The following is a 16,967-nucleotide window of genomic DNA, read 5'->3' as shown; positions in this document are numbered from 1 at the left end:
ATGCTCTGCTTATGCTTGGATAGAATAAAATAGAAGTGACAGATGCACTCTAGGGAAAGAGCACCAGCAAAGCAAGAGAGCAAAAAAGTCAGGGGGAAACAAGAATGACAATATAGAAAGACATATACTAATATCACAGCTTTTCTCAAATAAGTCAGTGTCCTTCTACTTCTTCATTACCCACCGGTGAAAAATTCTTTTGAAAGATTGCCTGTACTTTCTCAGGGTACAGAGAAAAAAAAAAAAAAAAAAAAAAAAAGGCACCAGGAAGTAAAGGAGGAAAGGAGAGCAGCATCCACTCAGCATCTGGTTGCTTCTGTGTGTCTGTGTGCATGCACGTGTGAATGAGATTAAGCAAGACAGAGGAGGAGAGGGAGAGAAGGAGAGGAGTCTTTCCCCATGGTGACACTTTTGGCTGAAGCTGACTTTCTGTAAACAGCTTCATATTTTACAAAGTCCTTCGAGTACATTCACTTATCCAAGGGGAAAAAAAAACCAAACAAAACCAACAGAGAGAGGTGATCGAATTCATTCAAATTCTTTGCAAATTCAGAAGAAGCCACGGTCTTTAAGAACTGGAGACTAACTTTCGACTCATAAATCCATACTCTTCAGTTCTGCATGTGTCTCTAGGAGCTAAGGAAGCTCAGTGAGCTTGGGACAAGTGAAAATCAGGTCACTTATCTTAACCACTTACATCATTTATATTAATGCCTAACTTGACATTTCTGATTGTCTCGAAATGACAGTGTCTATGTCAAGGACATTCCACAGTAGTGCAAGGAAGGAGGAGAAAACAGAGCCTACAAAGGTACTACAAGTATGGCAGACAAACCTTTCAGCTAGTTATTTTTGTACTTTTCCAGTCTTCTGTTCTGTAAGTTTCCTCTAATCCTGTCCATCTAACAGAAGGTATTTTAAGAAACAAGGGTTTATTGACTGGGCATATCATTGCGAATCTAGGCAACTGTGTTTAAGGTAACATTTTCCTGTGAGATTATGAAGAAGGACAGAGAGAGTGAAAAGCAAGTTAATATTCTGGGCCAATTCCACACCGATGCTTCTGTTTTGTTGACTTGTATCGCTCAGTGAAGACCATCCACCTCAGTGTAAACTACAAGTGCTATATCCCATTTCAGCACCATGCCTGCAACATACCGGGCATTCTCCTCAGCAGACCACAATGATAAATCACTTTTGGGTTGGGTGGGAAGTACTTTCAAGAGAGGCTAGGGAAGAGAATATTAAAGCACAGTGGACTGGCTTGGGTTAAACTTCACAGCTGACCATTAGATATTTCCAACTGTAACTCAAAGTGAAATGAAACCAAATTGAAACCCCACAATATGAAGAAAACAAAGAATAATTACTGAGCATTTATGGCTGTTTTACACAGTGGGGCCACGGGCTGTGGCCTGTGTTTATTGAAGCACCACTGAGTTCATATCAAAACCACAGCATTATCGTTTCTACAGGGAACTTCCAGCTGTGCTCTCATGTTTATTACTGCTATCTCACACCATTTGGAGCGAGTTTTTGTCCTGGGACTCATGCTCTGATGACGAAATGACCTCCATGTGGAGCTACTTCAGCATACAACCACGCCTAAATCACTTTCCAAAGAATTTCTGATCTAGAATCAATAAGGCTCTGCTTGACGCTTGAGGCCAGGATCTCCTGCCTGGACTACAGGTTCCTTCACACTGTGCACAGCACCCCGCCCCCCCCCCCCCCAAACAAACAAACAAACAAACAAATCTATGACATACTTTCACTACAAAGCAATAACAAACAACAAGCAATAGCACCTCTCCATAAAAAAAGAGTGTCAGAAGAGTCCAAGCCTATAGTTCATGGTAAGCAATGTTTTCGTCGCAAGGGTGCTAATCACATGCATTTTTGGCAATTAGAATTCTAGTACATGGGAGAGGATGGCCTGATTCATCTTCATTTTCACCTCTCTAATACATCTGTCTTAAGATCAGGTGAACAGTCCTTAGGAGGTATTTGTCTTTCCATTGCAGCAAGATATGCATGAAAGGTTTATTTACTTCATACACTTAAAGAGTCCTATCCATGGTATTTTAGAACAGAGATGAGGTAAACTATATGTTGCAAATTTGAGTCTGTAGGTAAGGGAGTTAGGACTCCAGAAAGTACATGAATAATAATTTCCATGGAAGAAGGGATTTTTAGTGGGGTGTGCAAGCACAAACTCATTGTAACAGCACACTATGAGATATAGTAATTCACCTCTGTAAGTCACAGAACTCAGGGATTATCTTGTCTCATGTAAAATTACTCAACCAGGTCCTTTGCAAATCATTTGTAAAGTCATATGTAGTTCTATGTGGCAGTGGTTCTTTTCATTTATATAGCATATGTTTGTTCTGTGAACAGCAAAGGCAGCTAAGGGTTTACTTTATTTGGTTTTAAACCCATGCAGTTGTTGTGAGATATTTTCAGCTGGCCAATGCGTAAAATAAATCAGCGGCTCCCTATTCAAACAACTAGCTCTTTTCAGGTAATGCTGAAACCGTTAGGTTAAAGACATTAATAAACTCTTAATTCCCATTACGTTCCACAATTTACCCTTTCTTAAGAAAACAGACCATGAGTATCCAAGAATACGTGCACAACTCAGTAGAGTGGAAGGAGCAGTGCTGGCAGTAGTAAACTTTAAATAGTTGAAAGCTCCTTCAAATGCATGAGTTCTGCTAAGATTTACATTATCTCCTGAATATTATGAACTCCAGCATTTTCTGGGCTTGGAACTTCTTGTAAGATATATAGCATATAAGCTTACATATCTGGGTGTAACCAAACTGATAGTATCATATCTCTGTAGTAGAAAACAACCCTGAAAGAACTTGAAATAGTACTTCCAACAGAAACAAAAATAGCCTTTTTACTGGGAGTCTTGTGGCTTGAAATAGCAATTAAGAGTGGGGTAGAGAGACACATACAAAATACAATGTATTATAAAGCATTATTTGTGTACTGCAAGCAAAGTAAATCCTGAAATATGCTAAGGCAATGGATTTAATATTTTAGGAAGATGATAATGTACTAATGTTAAAAAAAAACCCATGTCTCCTGTTGAATTAGATCCTACTAATCCATGGTTTAGCACTGTACGTTGTTTCCTAAAAAAAAACCCAAAGAATTAACCAGTGTAATGCTTCACTGAGAAACATGCAGTGTCCTTCAGCGTACAACTTTGGTACTGATGCAATCCTGAGGAAACAGTCAGAGATTCCTGTGCCAAAAATTCATAAATTGATCATGATGATTCTAGAAAAAATGGCAAGGAGCTTTTTTAAAATGTCTGTTTCTGAAGCTGTCAGGCAGCCTCACACTTCTTCACGGACAGGTTCTGCCCACTCTGTGCCCAGCTGTTCAGCAACTAAACTTCCCTAAGATCCTTCGGGCTGGACTGATACACCTGTTAAGAAACCATTTTGCTAGGGGAATATGCAAAGATCCGTTACATTTTAGGGACAAATAAGCAAACAGTTCATTCCACTTAACTGATGGCCTGCCTACTGCCATCGGCATCCTTCAGGTTATCACTGGCTCATTTTTCCAAATGAGTAGACCAGGGAGAGACAGTGCTGTTCTAGGGAGGCTACATGGGAATTCATCACCCTTCACCTCTCCTTTAACTATACTGGGACTCTGGGAGGTTTTTAGCCACAATTCCTACTCATTTTCTTCCTCAGGCATTTAAGACATTTTGAAGCGTTATTAAAAATACAAATATAGGTCAAAAAATGCATGCCCAGTTTCCTATTTTTGGCTCCAACTTGTGTTTCGATGCCTGCTTAAGGGTGACCTAATTATCAGATGGGCTTAGTACCAATATATCTCTCCAAGAAGCAGCATAATCTCAGGGCACTACGAGCAGTCAAAATCAATTCACTTAAGAATCTAACCGCAGTCTCAGAAACGTAACGCTCTGTGGGTAAGCCCTGCTGACACACAGCAGTCCAGAAATACACCTCTCCCACCACAACCCCCCCTGAACTATGCAGTCGAGTGACAGGCACTGGGCAGTGGGCATGCTGAGGCAAGGTTTTCTTCCGTGGCTTCCTTGCAGACACATACTTTTAAAAAACCGGTGCTGAGATCAGGGGTGAGGCATTGGGCTGCTCTGTGCTCTGAGCACAAAGACAATACTGTTAATACAATAACTAGATTTGAATATAAAATGGAAAATCATACATTTGTCTTGTTTAAGCATCCATCCAGGGTATGTGTACTGTATGCATACTGTATTTATAAATGTTTATTTAAAGTATGTGTTGTATTTGTCAACTGTATCTTTATCCTAAAAATAACAAACATTATACTAGGTAAGTTTTTTATGTACTGCAAAATGAATACAGCTTATTTTAAATTATTTTATGATAATGGTACCTTATTTTAAATGAATTTATAGTAATGGAATCTGCATTAATTCCACATGAAATGGTACAAAAATAATCAATTTGTACTACAGTATGAAGAGTGCCATTCTGCATTTTAAACCAATCCTTTCCAACATGAAACACCTACCTCAGCTCATTCTTTGGCAAACTGTCAGACCTTCCTACACACCTACCGGTAAGGTTATTTTTGGTTCATCCTGGAAGCAAATCACAGCTATCTCAGTGGGTGTACTGGCCTCTTAACAAAATGTCACGGTGGCAGGCTTGCACCGCTGATTGGAGAAAAACGTATTGTACTGAAGCGAACAAAAAGAGAATCTTCTAAGAATGATTATTTGAACATTCTTCACTGCTTCTCAGCTGAAGCATCTTGTATATTCTATAAAAACTCTAACATTTCAACAACTGTGTTCACAACATGAACACCTTCAACTATCAAAGACAATCTTCATACTATATTGGGGATTAGAGAAAATAATGAACCATGGAGGCTAACTATAAGTTATAATTCTCTTCTTTTAGCAGGGAGAAAGGATGAATTAATTCCTACAGGACAGGCACTGTAATCAGCTGGGTTTTTTTCTCTTTTTCAGTTTATTCTAAACCTCACAGACTTCTTTTTTTGGGGGGCTGTTATTCTTCAATGTCAGCATCTGTCTGCAAACGCGTATTTTTAGACTTTTGTGCTTAGGAGAACTTTTTTTTTTTTTTTCCCCCAGCATAAGAGTTAATGGCCGAATTCTGATAAAATATGGCAAAAGTTGGGCTGGATTTTAAGAGGTCATTAAAGAAAAAACAGTTTTACTTTCTACACTGATGGTATTTTTTTGCAGAAAGATTTCCTCTTAGGTTTACACAGCAGATAAACCTGAAGAGCTTTTTTACTGAAGCATGAATAGCCAGTTCAGCTGTGTTAATAACTAATAGTTTAGAGAATCAAATAATCATGAAAATGTCACAGAAAATCAAGGCTCCTAAGCCTGAAACTGAATTAGCTTTTGGTTTAGCAATTCTATCCCCGCACCGCTCAGAAGTTATATTGTGTATGTTTATGCAGATAAATTTGGATGTATAATTAGATGTTTCGTCTCTTCATTTGCACACAGAAGGGCTTTCCTACTGGCTACTGAAAAAACATTCATGCGTGAATTTTAAGAGAACTGAAATGAGCTCACAGAGGCTGTGGAATAGCCATCCTTGGGAGACATTCAAACCTTCAGTGGACATGACTTTCACCAACCTGCTCTGAGTGGTCCTGCTGCGAGCAGGATCCTGGAGTAGAAACCTTGAGAAGTGTCTACGAACCTACGTGATCCTGTGACTCTAACTTTATGGTATTAAACAATAAAAATACGTCCAGTGATGGAGAAAAGGAAGATAACAAAGTAAGCTGGTGTCTGAAAGCCAGCTTGCATACTCTTGTGAGTACAAAATGTTTTTCTGCTGATGCTTAACATCACTTTGCAAAAAGATCAGGAGCTTCATAGCTCCTGATATCAGGAAAAGTTTTACCTTACTGATGTTGTATCACCCAGGACAGTCAGAATACACATTATTATCCTTGGGAAAATTAGGGTAGGCCAACTGAGGCAAATTAAATGTCAGACAGTGTTAGAGACAGGTAGTCTGATCCTGAGCTTGTATGTCCCTCCTTCACATCCACCTCCAGGCCTTCCCACCACCCAATGATTTAACCATAAATCTTTGCAGGGTCTGGACCAGCAGCCTCTCTGCGAGCTCTTCGCTAGTCAATCCATTTGCAGGACATAGCAAGGTCAGCCTCTGGAGGAGAGGACAAGGCTCCTCACACCCAGCTGACATTCATCCTGCCTATGTTGAGAAATTTAGAGCATTGATACCTACACCTGAGATAGTCCCTCCAAAATCCCTTCCCAGTTAAGGGGAAATGCAAACTTCCAGGGCCCAACCAAAAGGGAGTTGAGACCAACTGGCTCAGACAACCTGGTGTTAGGCAAAAGCCACCCTAGCCCACATCCCTGTGTTATGAAATACTACAGGTACCGGCCCTTAAAACAGTAAACTATTCTAAGGAAGTGAAATGAAAAGAAAGCGAAGAATTAATTAACTAAATAGAGGTGATTAAAGTAAATAAAGGAAACAATTATCATATCAAAATAAAAGACAAGAAAGATGATTAAATGAGTCTTCAAAAGACCCCTGAGAAACTCATGAAAGACGTAATATGCATTTACCTGGTTTTTACTCTTTCATGATTTCATTTTCATTTTTATTCACTACCATCTGATAATTGCAAGAAACAGTTACTTTAACCATGGGCAATTTAAACCATTTTAATTTTTTTTCCAGGGCCAAGAGACAAAAGAACCTATTTATTGCCTGAGGGGATTTCCACTAAAATGAAAGCTTAATCTTTCATGTTTTTTTTAAGCAAAGGCTTTTAAAAAATCATTTCTAACAATGCTGTAGGGAGAGACTTCCATGGGTATGCAAAATTGAAATTATAAATTTACAATTATAAAAAAATTAATAGTTTGGGGGATTGCATTGTCTCTGTTCTTTCTGAATGAATACTGTTTCAAGCTTAAGAGGAAGTATTTAGCACATGGAGGAGAATGAGTGTCCTTAGTCTCTTTTGCGGTCAAAGCTATTTAGTAAGAATGTATGAGAGAACGATCATTGGCGTTTAATTTGTTTGGAAATATGTGACTGTATGAACCTTGAAGGAGTTTCATATAGATTGAACAGTCACTACTAGACAGTGAATATTTTTCTTTTATTTTTAAATATACTGCAATTAGAAGCCAGCAGCAAAACTTGGCATCCTCAAATATCAGATACCCTGTTGCTTCCTGACTTTCTGGGCTGTTTTTCTGTGTTGCCGATGCATCATCCAGAGTCAGCCTGACCACCATCCCCTCCATCATACTTTGATGCACTGAAGGCTGCTAAATCTTAACTATGTACAATTAAGCTGCAAGGTTAATTCTAACTCAACTAACCACCTTTGGGGGCTCTACTGACATATGTCTACAAAGGAGAGAACAAGAACTCTTGGCTCAAAGATTGATTCAGAAAAGATCTTCAGAAGACATATGGCTATATATAGGTAGAAACATGGACATGATTTATGCGGCTACCATGGTTTTAAGACATATTAAAAGTACATGCTTGAGCCCATCCCTCTTCCGCACAGGATTTTGGCTTCAACAACATTAAGAAAAGGATTAAATTTAAGCATGTACCTTTGCGCTCTCCTAAATTTGGGGAAGTTTTCTGAACTGAGAAATATTAATTTAATGCATTATCTGGAGAGACACAAAGATTTCTTCCTGGGCTTAGTGCAAGCTTTGAAATCAGTCAAAATAATTTACACTTATGAAATACAACAAACTGAAGTGTTGCATTAAAAGAAAACTAGACCAAAAAAATACCCTCAAGGCCTCCAAATACCTACACATTGAAAGGAAGATTTAAATGTTTTCTGCCAACATATTTCAAGTTTTAATAGAAATACTTTGAGCTACTATGAAAAGCTTTATCAAACTAAATTCATTTTTCATAGAGCAGAGAAGAATCATTGAAGATACTATTCAGGTTTACAAAATATTTAATAGTGTGGAGAATGTGGAACCAGATAAGAAAGGTTAAACTGAAGGACATTTTAACAAGGCTTGATTTTAGGTTGGTAGTGCAACATAAATAGGTCAGTGGATCTTTTGGATATAGACTTCAATGCACCAAGCTGTCTAGTATTAGAAACTCCTGTGTACAGCTACTATCTATAAGACTTTCAAAAGCAGTTGTCATCCTGAATACACTATTTCAAAGGCTAAATGTCCAGATTTTCTTGAAAATAACACGTCTTCAATGTGTTAGCCAAAATCATTAATCTCTTTGGAAAACCCTTGGTATCTGCTTTACAATACCACTCTGAGCAACACTAAGCTCTTGTTATCCCAAAGTCGTCTGCCCAGCCCAGCCGAACCACGTGCTTCTGCAGGCTTGGACATGAGATAAAACCGCCTTCCAGGTACCCAAGGAACCTTGAGACCAGGTTAAAAGAAGGAACAGCAAGTCAGCCAGGCTGGAGAAGAGAATTGTGTTGGAGGGGGAGAGAGGAAAATGTGGACCTTAAGGATGAATCTGAGTTCTGTGCTAACGTGGCAAGCCAAACAGCACGACAGAAACATGCTGTTGCCTGAGGTTCTGGTGCCACTTTGCTGCAGAGCAGCAATGATAAGGAAAGTTCATTTCCAGACACTCTGCACCACAGCAGAGTATGCCGAGTTGCCCTGAGAAGTCTTGGCAGTATGGCTCAAGAAATACTGAGTGTGCTTTGGGAGGACAGGCTACTCAGCCATTTAACAGCTAAACTGCAGAGATATTACAGAGCATGCATGAAATGCAACATTTCCCCTTCTATAAATGGGTGACCTTTAGGCAGGAATAATGCAGAAACACTGACACTGAGACTAGCCTTCTGCAAAGTGTTAAGCCCCAGCTCCAAGACAGAGAGAAGAGATCACTCAGCTTTCAAAAACATGTATCAGCAAACCAAATTTATTTTCACCCAACCTGCTTTTTTCAAAGACACTGCAAATGAATATTACTTTTACTTCGAGATGAAGCACACAGCAGAAACAGGAAAATTCTGCATGAACTTAGTATTAGCCAAGCTGTCTTCCATTTAACCTCTCCCCCAAGCAAACAATAAAACTGTAATATAACAGGAAGCACTGGCCGGCTTTAACACCCAGCACCACGCTCCGTACCAGTTCTGTTTTGCAGGGAAACTTCCCTACTGATCAGCTCAAACCGTCTGCCATGAATTACTTTTTCATGGGGAATAAATGCACACTTAAACAAGATTAAACACAAATGTTCTTTAGTGGTATCTAAAATAATATGAATGTTTTTTAGAACAGCAATAAACATACTTCATGATGCAAATAATTACACCCTGCAGCCTTTATGTAAAGATAAGCGGCTGGATTCTTCACTCAGCTATATCACTGTAAATCCAGAGTAACTACAATGAATCAGCGTCTCTTTCTGTGGATTCTGGAGATGCTGAAGTGTAACTGAACTCTGGATTTGCCCTGAGTTCTCTCTAGGGTTTTGCAGACATTGAACCTACATGGCTGAAAGTCTACATGTTGGTCATGGAGGCACCACCACCTCTGGTCCTGTCCCTTACTTCCCAATAAATGTCTTCTGCTTAGCGTAACGAAGTCAGAATCTGGCTGTGTATTCCTTGTGCCTCTGATATCATAACATGAGAACTGTATTCTCAGTTAGGACCAGAAGAAAGCTCAACTGAGGCTACAGCAAGAAAGAAGAGGAGAAAAAAAAGAGAAGGACTACACAAAATTCATGATGGATGAAGGCAATACGTGCATGATGTACTGGGAATCAAAGATCAGTCTCTCAGGCATTAAAAAGAACCCCCTCAGATGATTATTCTATAGGATGGGAAGGATTTGCTCGTGTTCTGAATTTTTTTCTGAAACATGAAATGTAGCTTAATTTCACCATGTAATTGTAGTTTTCATGTAGAGTTTTGGAAGTTGGGTCCATTAGGTTTTAATGGCCCCTAAAATGAGTCTGGAAAGGTGAATATGCTCACATCGGACCACTTGAAAAATTAAGTTTTTTGCTTAAAAACAACAGCAACAAAAATGTATTCAGCTATTAAAAGCATCTTCAGAATTTGTATGGGCACAGAACTTGGACACAACATGCAATCACTGTTTTAACTATCACCTTCCAGTTTATTCTCATGTTTGTACTCCAAAAGCCAGCACTCTGCTCTTACCGGGACTTGTGAGGGCTCCCAGAGCACCAGTCGTTGTGGAGAGAGGATTTGCATTGGTGGTGGTAGCTGAGGTTTGGGCGGCGGCTGCTGCGGCTGCTAAAGTTGCCAAATTCTGTAATTGTAAAGCGTTCATGCCTGTGTGAAGAAGCAATAGGGTCAATTAAAATATGTAATAATAATAATAGTAATAGTAATAACAGTAGTAACAATCATCATCATCAACTATTTTCAGTGGTCATGGGATGTACCCTGCCAAGAGATTCGATTCTTCTTTTCACTCCCAAGACATGTATAATCTGGGAACCACCTTTTATAATCCCTGAATAGCATCTCTCACCTCTCTACCTCAGAGTTGAGAGAATACAGCAAGCACACCAGCCTATAGTTCAGGAAGATTAAACCTGGTTTGTGCCTCTTCTATAAGGGAAGTGTAGAAATAGAAGTCATTCAAACTGTGTGAAGCCCAGACACAATACTATTTCCTGACACAGCAGGGGGTGTAAAGAAGGTAACTAACGTTTAATACACATTCAGGACAGGGTCATATAATTGGGATGAGTAAAATGTGTTTCCTGTGTCTCCTTTGTATCTACTAAGGCTACACTTGCAGTAGCCAGTATTTGTGCTAATTTTCCTTTTGATGGTTCATTTCTAAAAATACGTATCAACTGAGAACATCAAATTAGTATCAGTCTGATCACAGATCCATCACTGAGGGACCGACTGTCAGGCCATAAGCTCTGGACTGTGATATCAAGTCTGCTCAGTCATCTGTCACTTCATTATTTTAGAAGATGTAGGGAAGATATACCTGCATTTCAATGAAGACCTTCAAGAAATGGATGCATTTAAGTAGCAAAGGCTTTAATTCAGATGGCAAGTAAACAAACAATAAATAGAATTTATGTGAAATGGAAAAAAAAAAAAAGATTAAGGAACAGCAAATGGCATTCACTTGACAAATCAGAGGAACCGGAGTTCGTCTCCCCAGAGACCTTAAAAAGTACCTACCTTTTACCTTGGCCTAGACAAAGTACTTGGGCGCTTACTCTAAGGTGAACTGCTTCAGTAAGAGACTAAAACGCAGCGACAAGTTAGGTGTAGCATTAACCAGTCTGGATCTTTCTCAGGATCCTCTGAGTAAGATACAACTGTCCACAGGGATGATGTCCAGACTGGGTGTCTACATACGGACATGAGAGAGATTACCTGGATAGCTGTGAGAGATCATCCTTTTTTGGTTTGGAATCATGAGGGAGATCTGTGCATGCTGCTTGAGCCCTCAACAGAATTGACAAAGTGCGTAAACCCAAAGTACAATGAGTTTTATGATGTTCTTGTAGTCCTGATAACGTAAGTACACAGAGACTGTTAGGGGGTAGGAAGAGCAATGTCTTTCTTAGATCAAGTGATAGAGCTGGGAAGACCACATGAGGTTTTGGGAGCACCCAACGAAGAGCTTGAGTGCCTGGAAACTTGCTCAATTTTTTCTGAACGCTACTTTGTCTAACAAGATGTATTACTTCTCCCTGCATGCCTTGTTTCTCAAACAAGGGGAACTTAATAAGAACTTGGAGAAGATGGGGAAAAAAGAAGTTAAACATGATGCTTTGGAACTATTTTTGAGAAGAAAAAAAAATCAGTGAAGGAGAGGTATTTTCTAGGAATTGAGAACTCCTGTAACAATGGAGAATGATACTACTTTCAAATGCATTTGTTGCAGACTTGGGTTGGTGCAACCAGCAAGTCTCGTAAAGAGATATTCTTACTGTCCCAGCATTAGGAACTGTGAGGTGAACCTTGTCATAAGCCATCTATTTTGGGAGTAACTCTCTAAATTGAAATACAGCATTTTCCAACAGGCAGGTAAGGTCTCAGGTCAGCACCGAGCTTGGCGCAGGTTCCAACTTTTGTGCCCCAGTAAATACCCAAAGTCAGCCCAGATGTTGGTGTTTTTGAAAACATGACACAATGACAATGTTAGGAGTAAGGTTTCAGTTGATCTAAGACCCACCACTTTGTAGCCTGGAATCTGCACTACACACATGGAAGAATTACATGACCAAAAAAGCTCTTTCAGGTTTCTTTTGGAGGCTAATGATGATCTTAAAAAAAAATAAGGTTTTTCTCAAACAGTACCAACCTAAAGTATTTTGCAAAACTCCATAAAGCTACCCTAATCACAAGTCATTATTAACCTCGACAATTAGGTGTAACTACTAAATAAAGTGATTATGGGTCATCATTGCAATTTGGACAGTCTTCTAAATCAGCTCTCACAAAATTTAAGTGCTTAAAATACAGATAACTCTGAAATGGCAAAATTGTACCTTAATTCAATGGACATTTTAGAAGTAATAAAAAATTAGATATTGGATACTCAAATGAATAGACTAAAACACCTCAAAACATCTGAAATCTTGAACAAAGTAATCTTCTAAAGCAGGAAATGTTAACTGTATATTTAAAAAACTTTTTATTTTTACTATCAGTCTAAAACTAGGTTTTGGAAGCAGCACCATATTAACAAATAAATTTCTGAAACCAGAGATGGTAAGGAAGTTCCTAAGAGTTTTCAAATCCCATTTCTAGTTTAACTTGAGAACTTTTCAGTCAAAAAGTACAATTCAGATAGAACTTCAGATATGCAAACATTTTAATTTATTTTTTCAATTTCTCAGTTGACCTACTTGCTTGCCTTGGGTGTAAATATATTTTCATTTAAAAAATCATCTTTTTTTGATAGGAAGATTCTGCAGATTATTTCAAACAAGATTTTAGGGATGGAGAAGACTTAAGCTGGAGTCCATCTTTTTGCAAACAGACAGCGGTTCTCAAAATGAGATATGGAATCCATTTTCATCCTGGATTGATGTCTGGTCCTCAAATATCATTTACTTTCCTCTTCCAGAACAAGTAGAAGTAATTCAGCAAAGAATGTCCATCTAGCATTGCTGGTTTTCACTGAGGCCATGTTCTGTAACAGAGATCTGGTTGCTCTCCACCATGGCATCATCGTTTTCTATCACCCACTGGTTAGCAGTTCATCAGAAATTTAGTCAGCTTATATTTCTTCTGTGGGGAGGTTTCCACTTTGGACTTTTAAACAGCACACGTGGCAGGATTAAATAAGAGCGGACAAACACAGAATGGTACTAGAGGAGACAATGCAAAATAGCTTCTCCTAGATGAAACCCCACATGCTTCTGGAAAACGCATGGACTTTTCTCCAAACCTTAGTTTAGATGCAAATGGGTTTTGAAGCAATTTAATACTGCTTCTTCTATTGCACTTGATGTGCACGGCTTTGCCCGTGTGTGCAAGGCTGCAGGAGGCTACGGGCTGTGAAGCTGGAAGGCAGCATATGCACACGGCACAGCACTCAAGGAAAAGTACAGCAGGTCAACAGGCAGTGGAACAGACAACTGCTCATTTTGGGCTCACCAACAACTGTCGCGCCTGTGTGGATGCCAAACAAACACCAGCATTGCCTCATCCCACAAAAACATTATTTTTTTTTATAGTGGGATGTTTTCTGTGGAAGCACAAGAGGAACCCATCAACTTGACAGAGAGTTTCAACGCCAAAAGAGTATAACAAACAAGAGCTACCAGTGACGAAGTTGTCTCCCCACCCAGTCTGTTTTACTGTCGAGGTGACTAAAAGGCACTGGCCACAAACCAGCTCTGCAGATGTTATAGGGTGTCAGCTTCGTCGCCTTCAGGAAAAAAGACTGCTTGTTGTTGTCACACATGTGTAAGAGAAGGACAGCAAAGAGCCCCGCCAAACTGAGCACCCAAATGTGACCGTCAGCAAGGGCCCATGGTGCATGCCACCATCCAGCACGCTCCAGAGCTGACTGTGTCAACAGGTTTCTCACTCAATGTGCACCCTCTTTGGGATCCTCTCCTGCTCCAACATATAAAAAATAAGTCCTGTCATCACTTTCACGTTCCCCAGGCATTTTAGCATTTCTGCTTCTTCATTGGTTTCTCCTGTCAACTTGTCAAGTGCGTCATCACACTTCTAGGACATACTTGGAGGAAGGAAACCAAAGGCTCTCAAGCCTCAGACCCCCAAAGCACTTTGCTTTCAAACAGGGACTTCTGGTTCAATTGAACTTCAGCTAAGGTATAGTTCTGTCGGACTAATCTGCTCTCTCATTCTCTCCCCTTTCACACACTGCCTTCATACAGTTCACATCCTACAGCTTTTTCAAAACAGTCCCAAATCCCACAGCAGAGCCGGACCGCAAATGAGTAGATCGTTTTTATCTGAAAGTGCTGCTCACTCAGCAAATGCACCTCTCTCTGAAGAAATGCAAATTGCTTAATGCTGAAGAACAGCCTCATAGGCAGAGCTGCACATGAAAAATGAAAATCCCCCTGTAGAGGAAAAAAAAACCACAACCAACTTCTGGGTGAGGAATAACTCTTGATCTTTGTGATGGAGACGATGTTGGGAATTAAAGGGAAATGATTAAAAACCCCGGAATCACAATACAGTTTGATTTCGTTTTTAATAACATGTATTTACCAATGTGCTATCAGCTTGGCAAATATTCAAGATTGCAAGGAAATTCAACTTGCATTTTGTTGTTTGGCAGATTAAAAAAACAATTAAATTATGTACAAAACAGATGCACGGTATGCCTTGCTTGAAACTTAAGATTTTTAAAAAAATTATTTATAAGGATAGGGGCATGAAAATTTAATTTAATGTTCACCTTAGGTAATTTTGTGTCTTATTGTTCACAGCAATTACCATAAATCTACATATCAATAAGCGAGAACAGATGTCAGTTGTTACAAGTGCTTGCCAATCAGGCCTGTTAAAAAGTGACAGATGGATGGTGATAGAACATTCTCATAAGGCCTATTAGCACATTCACAGGAAATTTTTGTAGTGCTGCACAGTCACAGATGCAGTTCTGTGAAAACATGGGGAAATTTTGAGAGCACAGGATTTACATTTTACAACTTCTTGTGCTGCCTCTGACACAAATTTTCATACAATGAAGCAATTTGCTTCATTTCAGTCACCGCAGCTTTCCTCCTGTGATAACTGTAAATTTGGAATTACTGGCTATTTGTAGAGGAGGCAACAGAACCACGAGCCGTTCCTGAAGAATTCTTAGGCCTCATCAGCTCTTGAATTTCCAAAACCACAGTAAAATCATATTAGGAAATAGCTGAGATTCGCTTGCTGAACAAATTCCTAACAAAGGAAGGCAGTGGCTACATTTTAGTGGCAATATATGCATGGAGAGTTCAAAGTCAGTGGTAATTACTAGAGCCAAATCTGGATAGCTTGTAAGCAGTTCCCAGCAACTCAACTTCCTTTTCTTTGGAAATTTTATTTTTCTCTATTATTGGGATTTACTTCTTCTGAATTAAATCCTGTCTGCAGCTTAAAAACCATGGATTAAGGTAAAATTTATCATCTCCAGGCCACAACGCAAATATTTCCTAATACTGACAGCAGCCATTTGGGATGCTGATATTAAAAATGAGGGTAAGGCTTCATGGCCTGTGCCTGAAAGAGTGTAACGTTATTCCAGCAATATTCGACAAATTAAAACAGACGGGAGACCTGAGTGCTACCTCCATCAAACCATATATGCTCTGTCTTTAGAAAAAGTGCTTATCTGAACAGTGCTTAAGGTATGCTGACTGTTTATTATCAGGTTTATCAAAGCCCTTAAAATAACTTTTAAGTCCACATTTGATTCTGCCCTGTTTTTTAAGCCTACAGGCTTAAATCGGACTGAAAGTTAGAGTTACAAGTCGATTACGTAGGGTTTCAGCACATTTTCAGGTTATGCATGCTGTAAACACAGCCTGGCTTTTCTCAATTGAAACTTGCCAATCCTAGTGGGAAAGACTCATCCAATCTAACTTTTTCCCAGTAAAATTTACTAACCCAGGCTCTTGCTATAGTCAAAGTAGAGCAAGTGGATGATTCATCTGATCCTAAAATAGACAGATTAACCCCAGCCCTTGGTAGGATGAATTGCTGCTGGGGCGTGACTCCCCCTTCACGGGCCAAACTTCCACATCATGTACTTTTCCCACCTGAAGAGGCACGTCTCATGAACTGCTAGGCACTGGGTCTTCTCTGAAGGTGCCTCTCCTATGAGCAGGAGCAACGTGTGGATTGAGAACAGTCTCACTTGCTTCAAACTCTGCCTCTCCAAAAAATGTCAAATGGGGTTGTTTAATTTATTAGCTTAAAAAACAAACAAACCAACCAAATAAAAACCACCAAAAAACCCCAACTAATTGTATGTGTTAAATTAAGTAGGGCTTCCAATGGAATTAGTGTTACAAAAGCTCTGTTTTTGGTCCCCGAGGTCAAGATTCTCAAAACTGGTCGTTATCTTTAAGAAACAGCTATTTCCCTTGAGCTGGAAACAGTTTCTCAGTGACCTTTACTTTTAATATGATATCCCTAAAGAGGTCATAGCAGGAGAAACCCTCTTTCAGTACGGCTTTGCTGGAATGAAGCCATCCAAGAGTCAGAGGATATAAAGAGATCCTTGGGCCAATGCGAAAGTATAGAGCTTTTGTGCAGATGGTCCTGGCTTCCAACTGGTCCCTCCAGATCCACTGAGCCAATCCAACAATTAGAGGAAAATATTCAGAAAGCAGAACCTTGCAGAGTTTCTCTCACCCATCTGCTCCTACAGACCCTGCAACAGGAGGAAATCTGGCTTGGGTAACAGAAGAAGGGTGAAATGG

General features: G+C 39.5%; 1 protein-coding gene across 12 annotated transcripts in view; it reads right to left on the bottom strand.

The window, feature by feature from the left end:
- The window catches only part of CELF2 (CUGBP Elav-like family member 2), a 376,931-nt gene that overhangs the window by 29,733 nt on the left and 330,231 nt on the right, over positions 1-16,967 (bottom strand). For all 12 annotated transcript variants that reach the window (XM_040595111.1, XM_040595113.1, XM_040595115.1 and 9 more), the window contains one exon: positions 10,228-10,362. In XM_040595111.1, coding sequence (XP_040451045.1) covers positions 10,228-10,362 — 135 coding nt within the window. The remainder of the gene's footprint in view (positions 1-10,227; positions 10,363-16,967) is intronic.

Source organism: Falco naumanni, chromosome 5 (assembly GCF_017639655.2).
Source record: "Falco naumanni isolate bFalNau1 chromosome 5, bFalNau1.pat, whole genome shotgun sequence".
NCBI classification, from domain to species: domain Eukaryota; kingdom Metazoa; phylum Chordata; class Aves; order Falconiformes; family Falconidae; genus Falco; species Falco naumanni.
The sequence above is the reverse complement of the archived record's forward strand: the minus strand, read 5'-3'. Positions and strand labels throughout refer to the sequence as shown.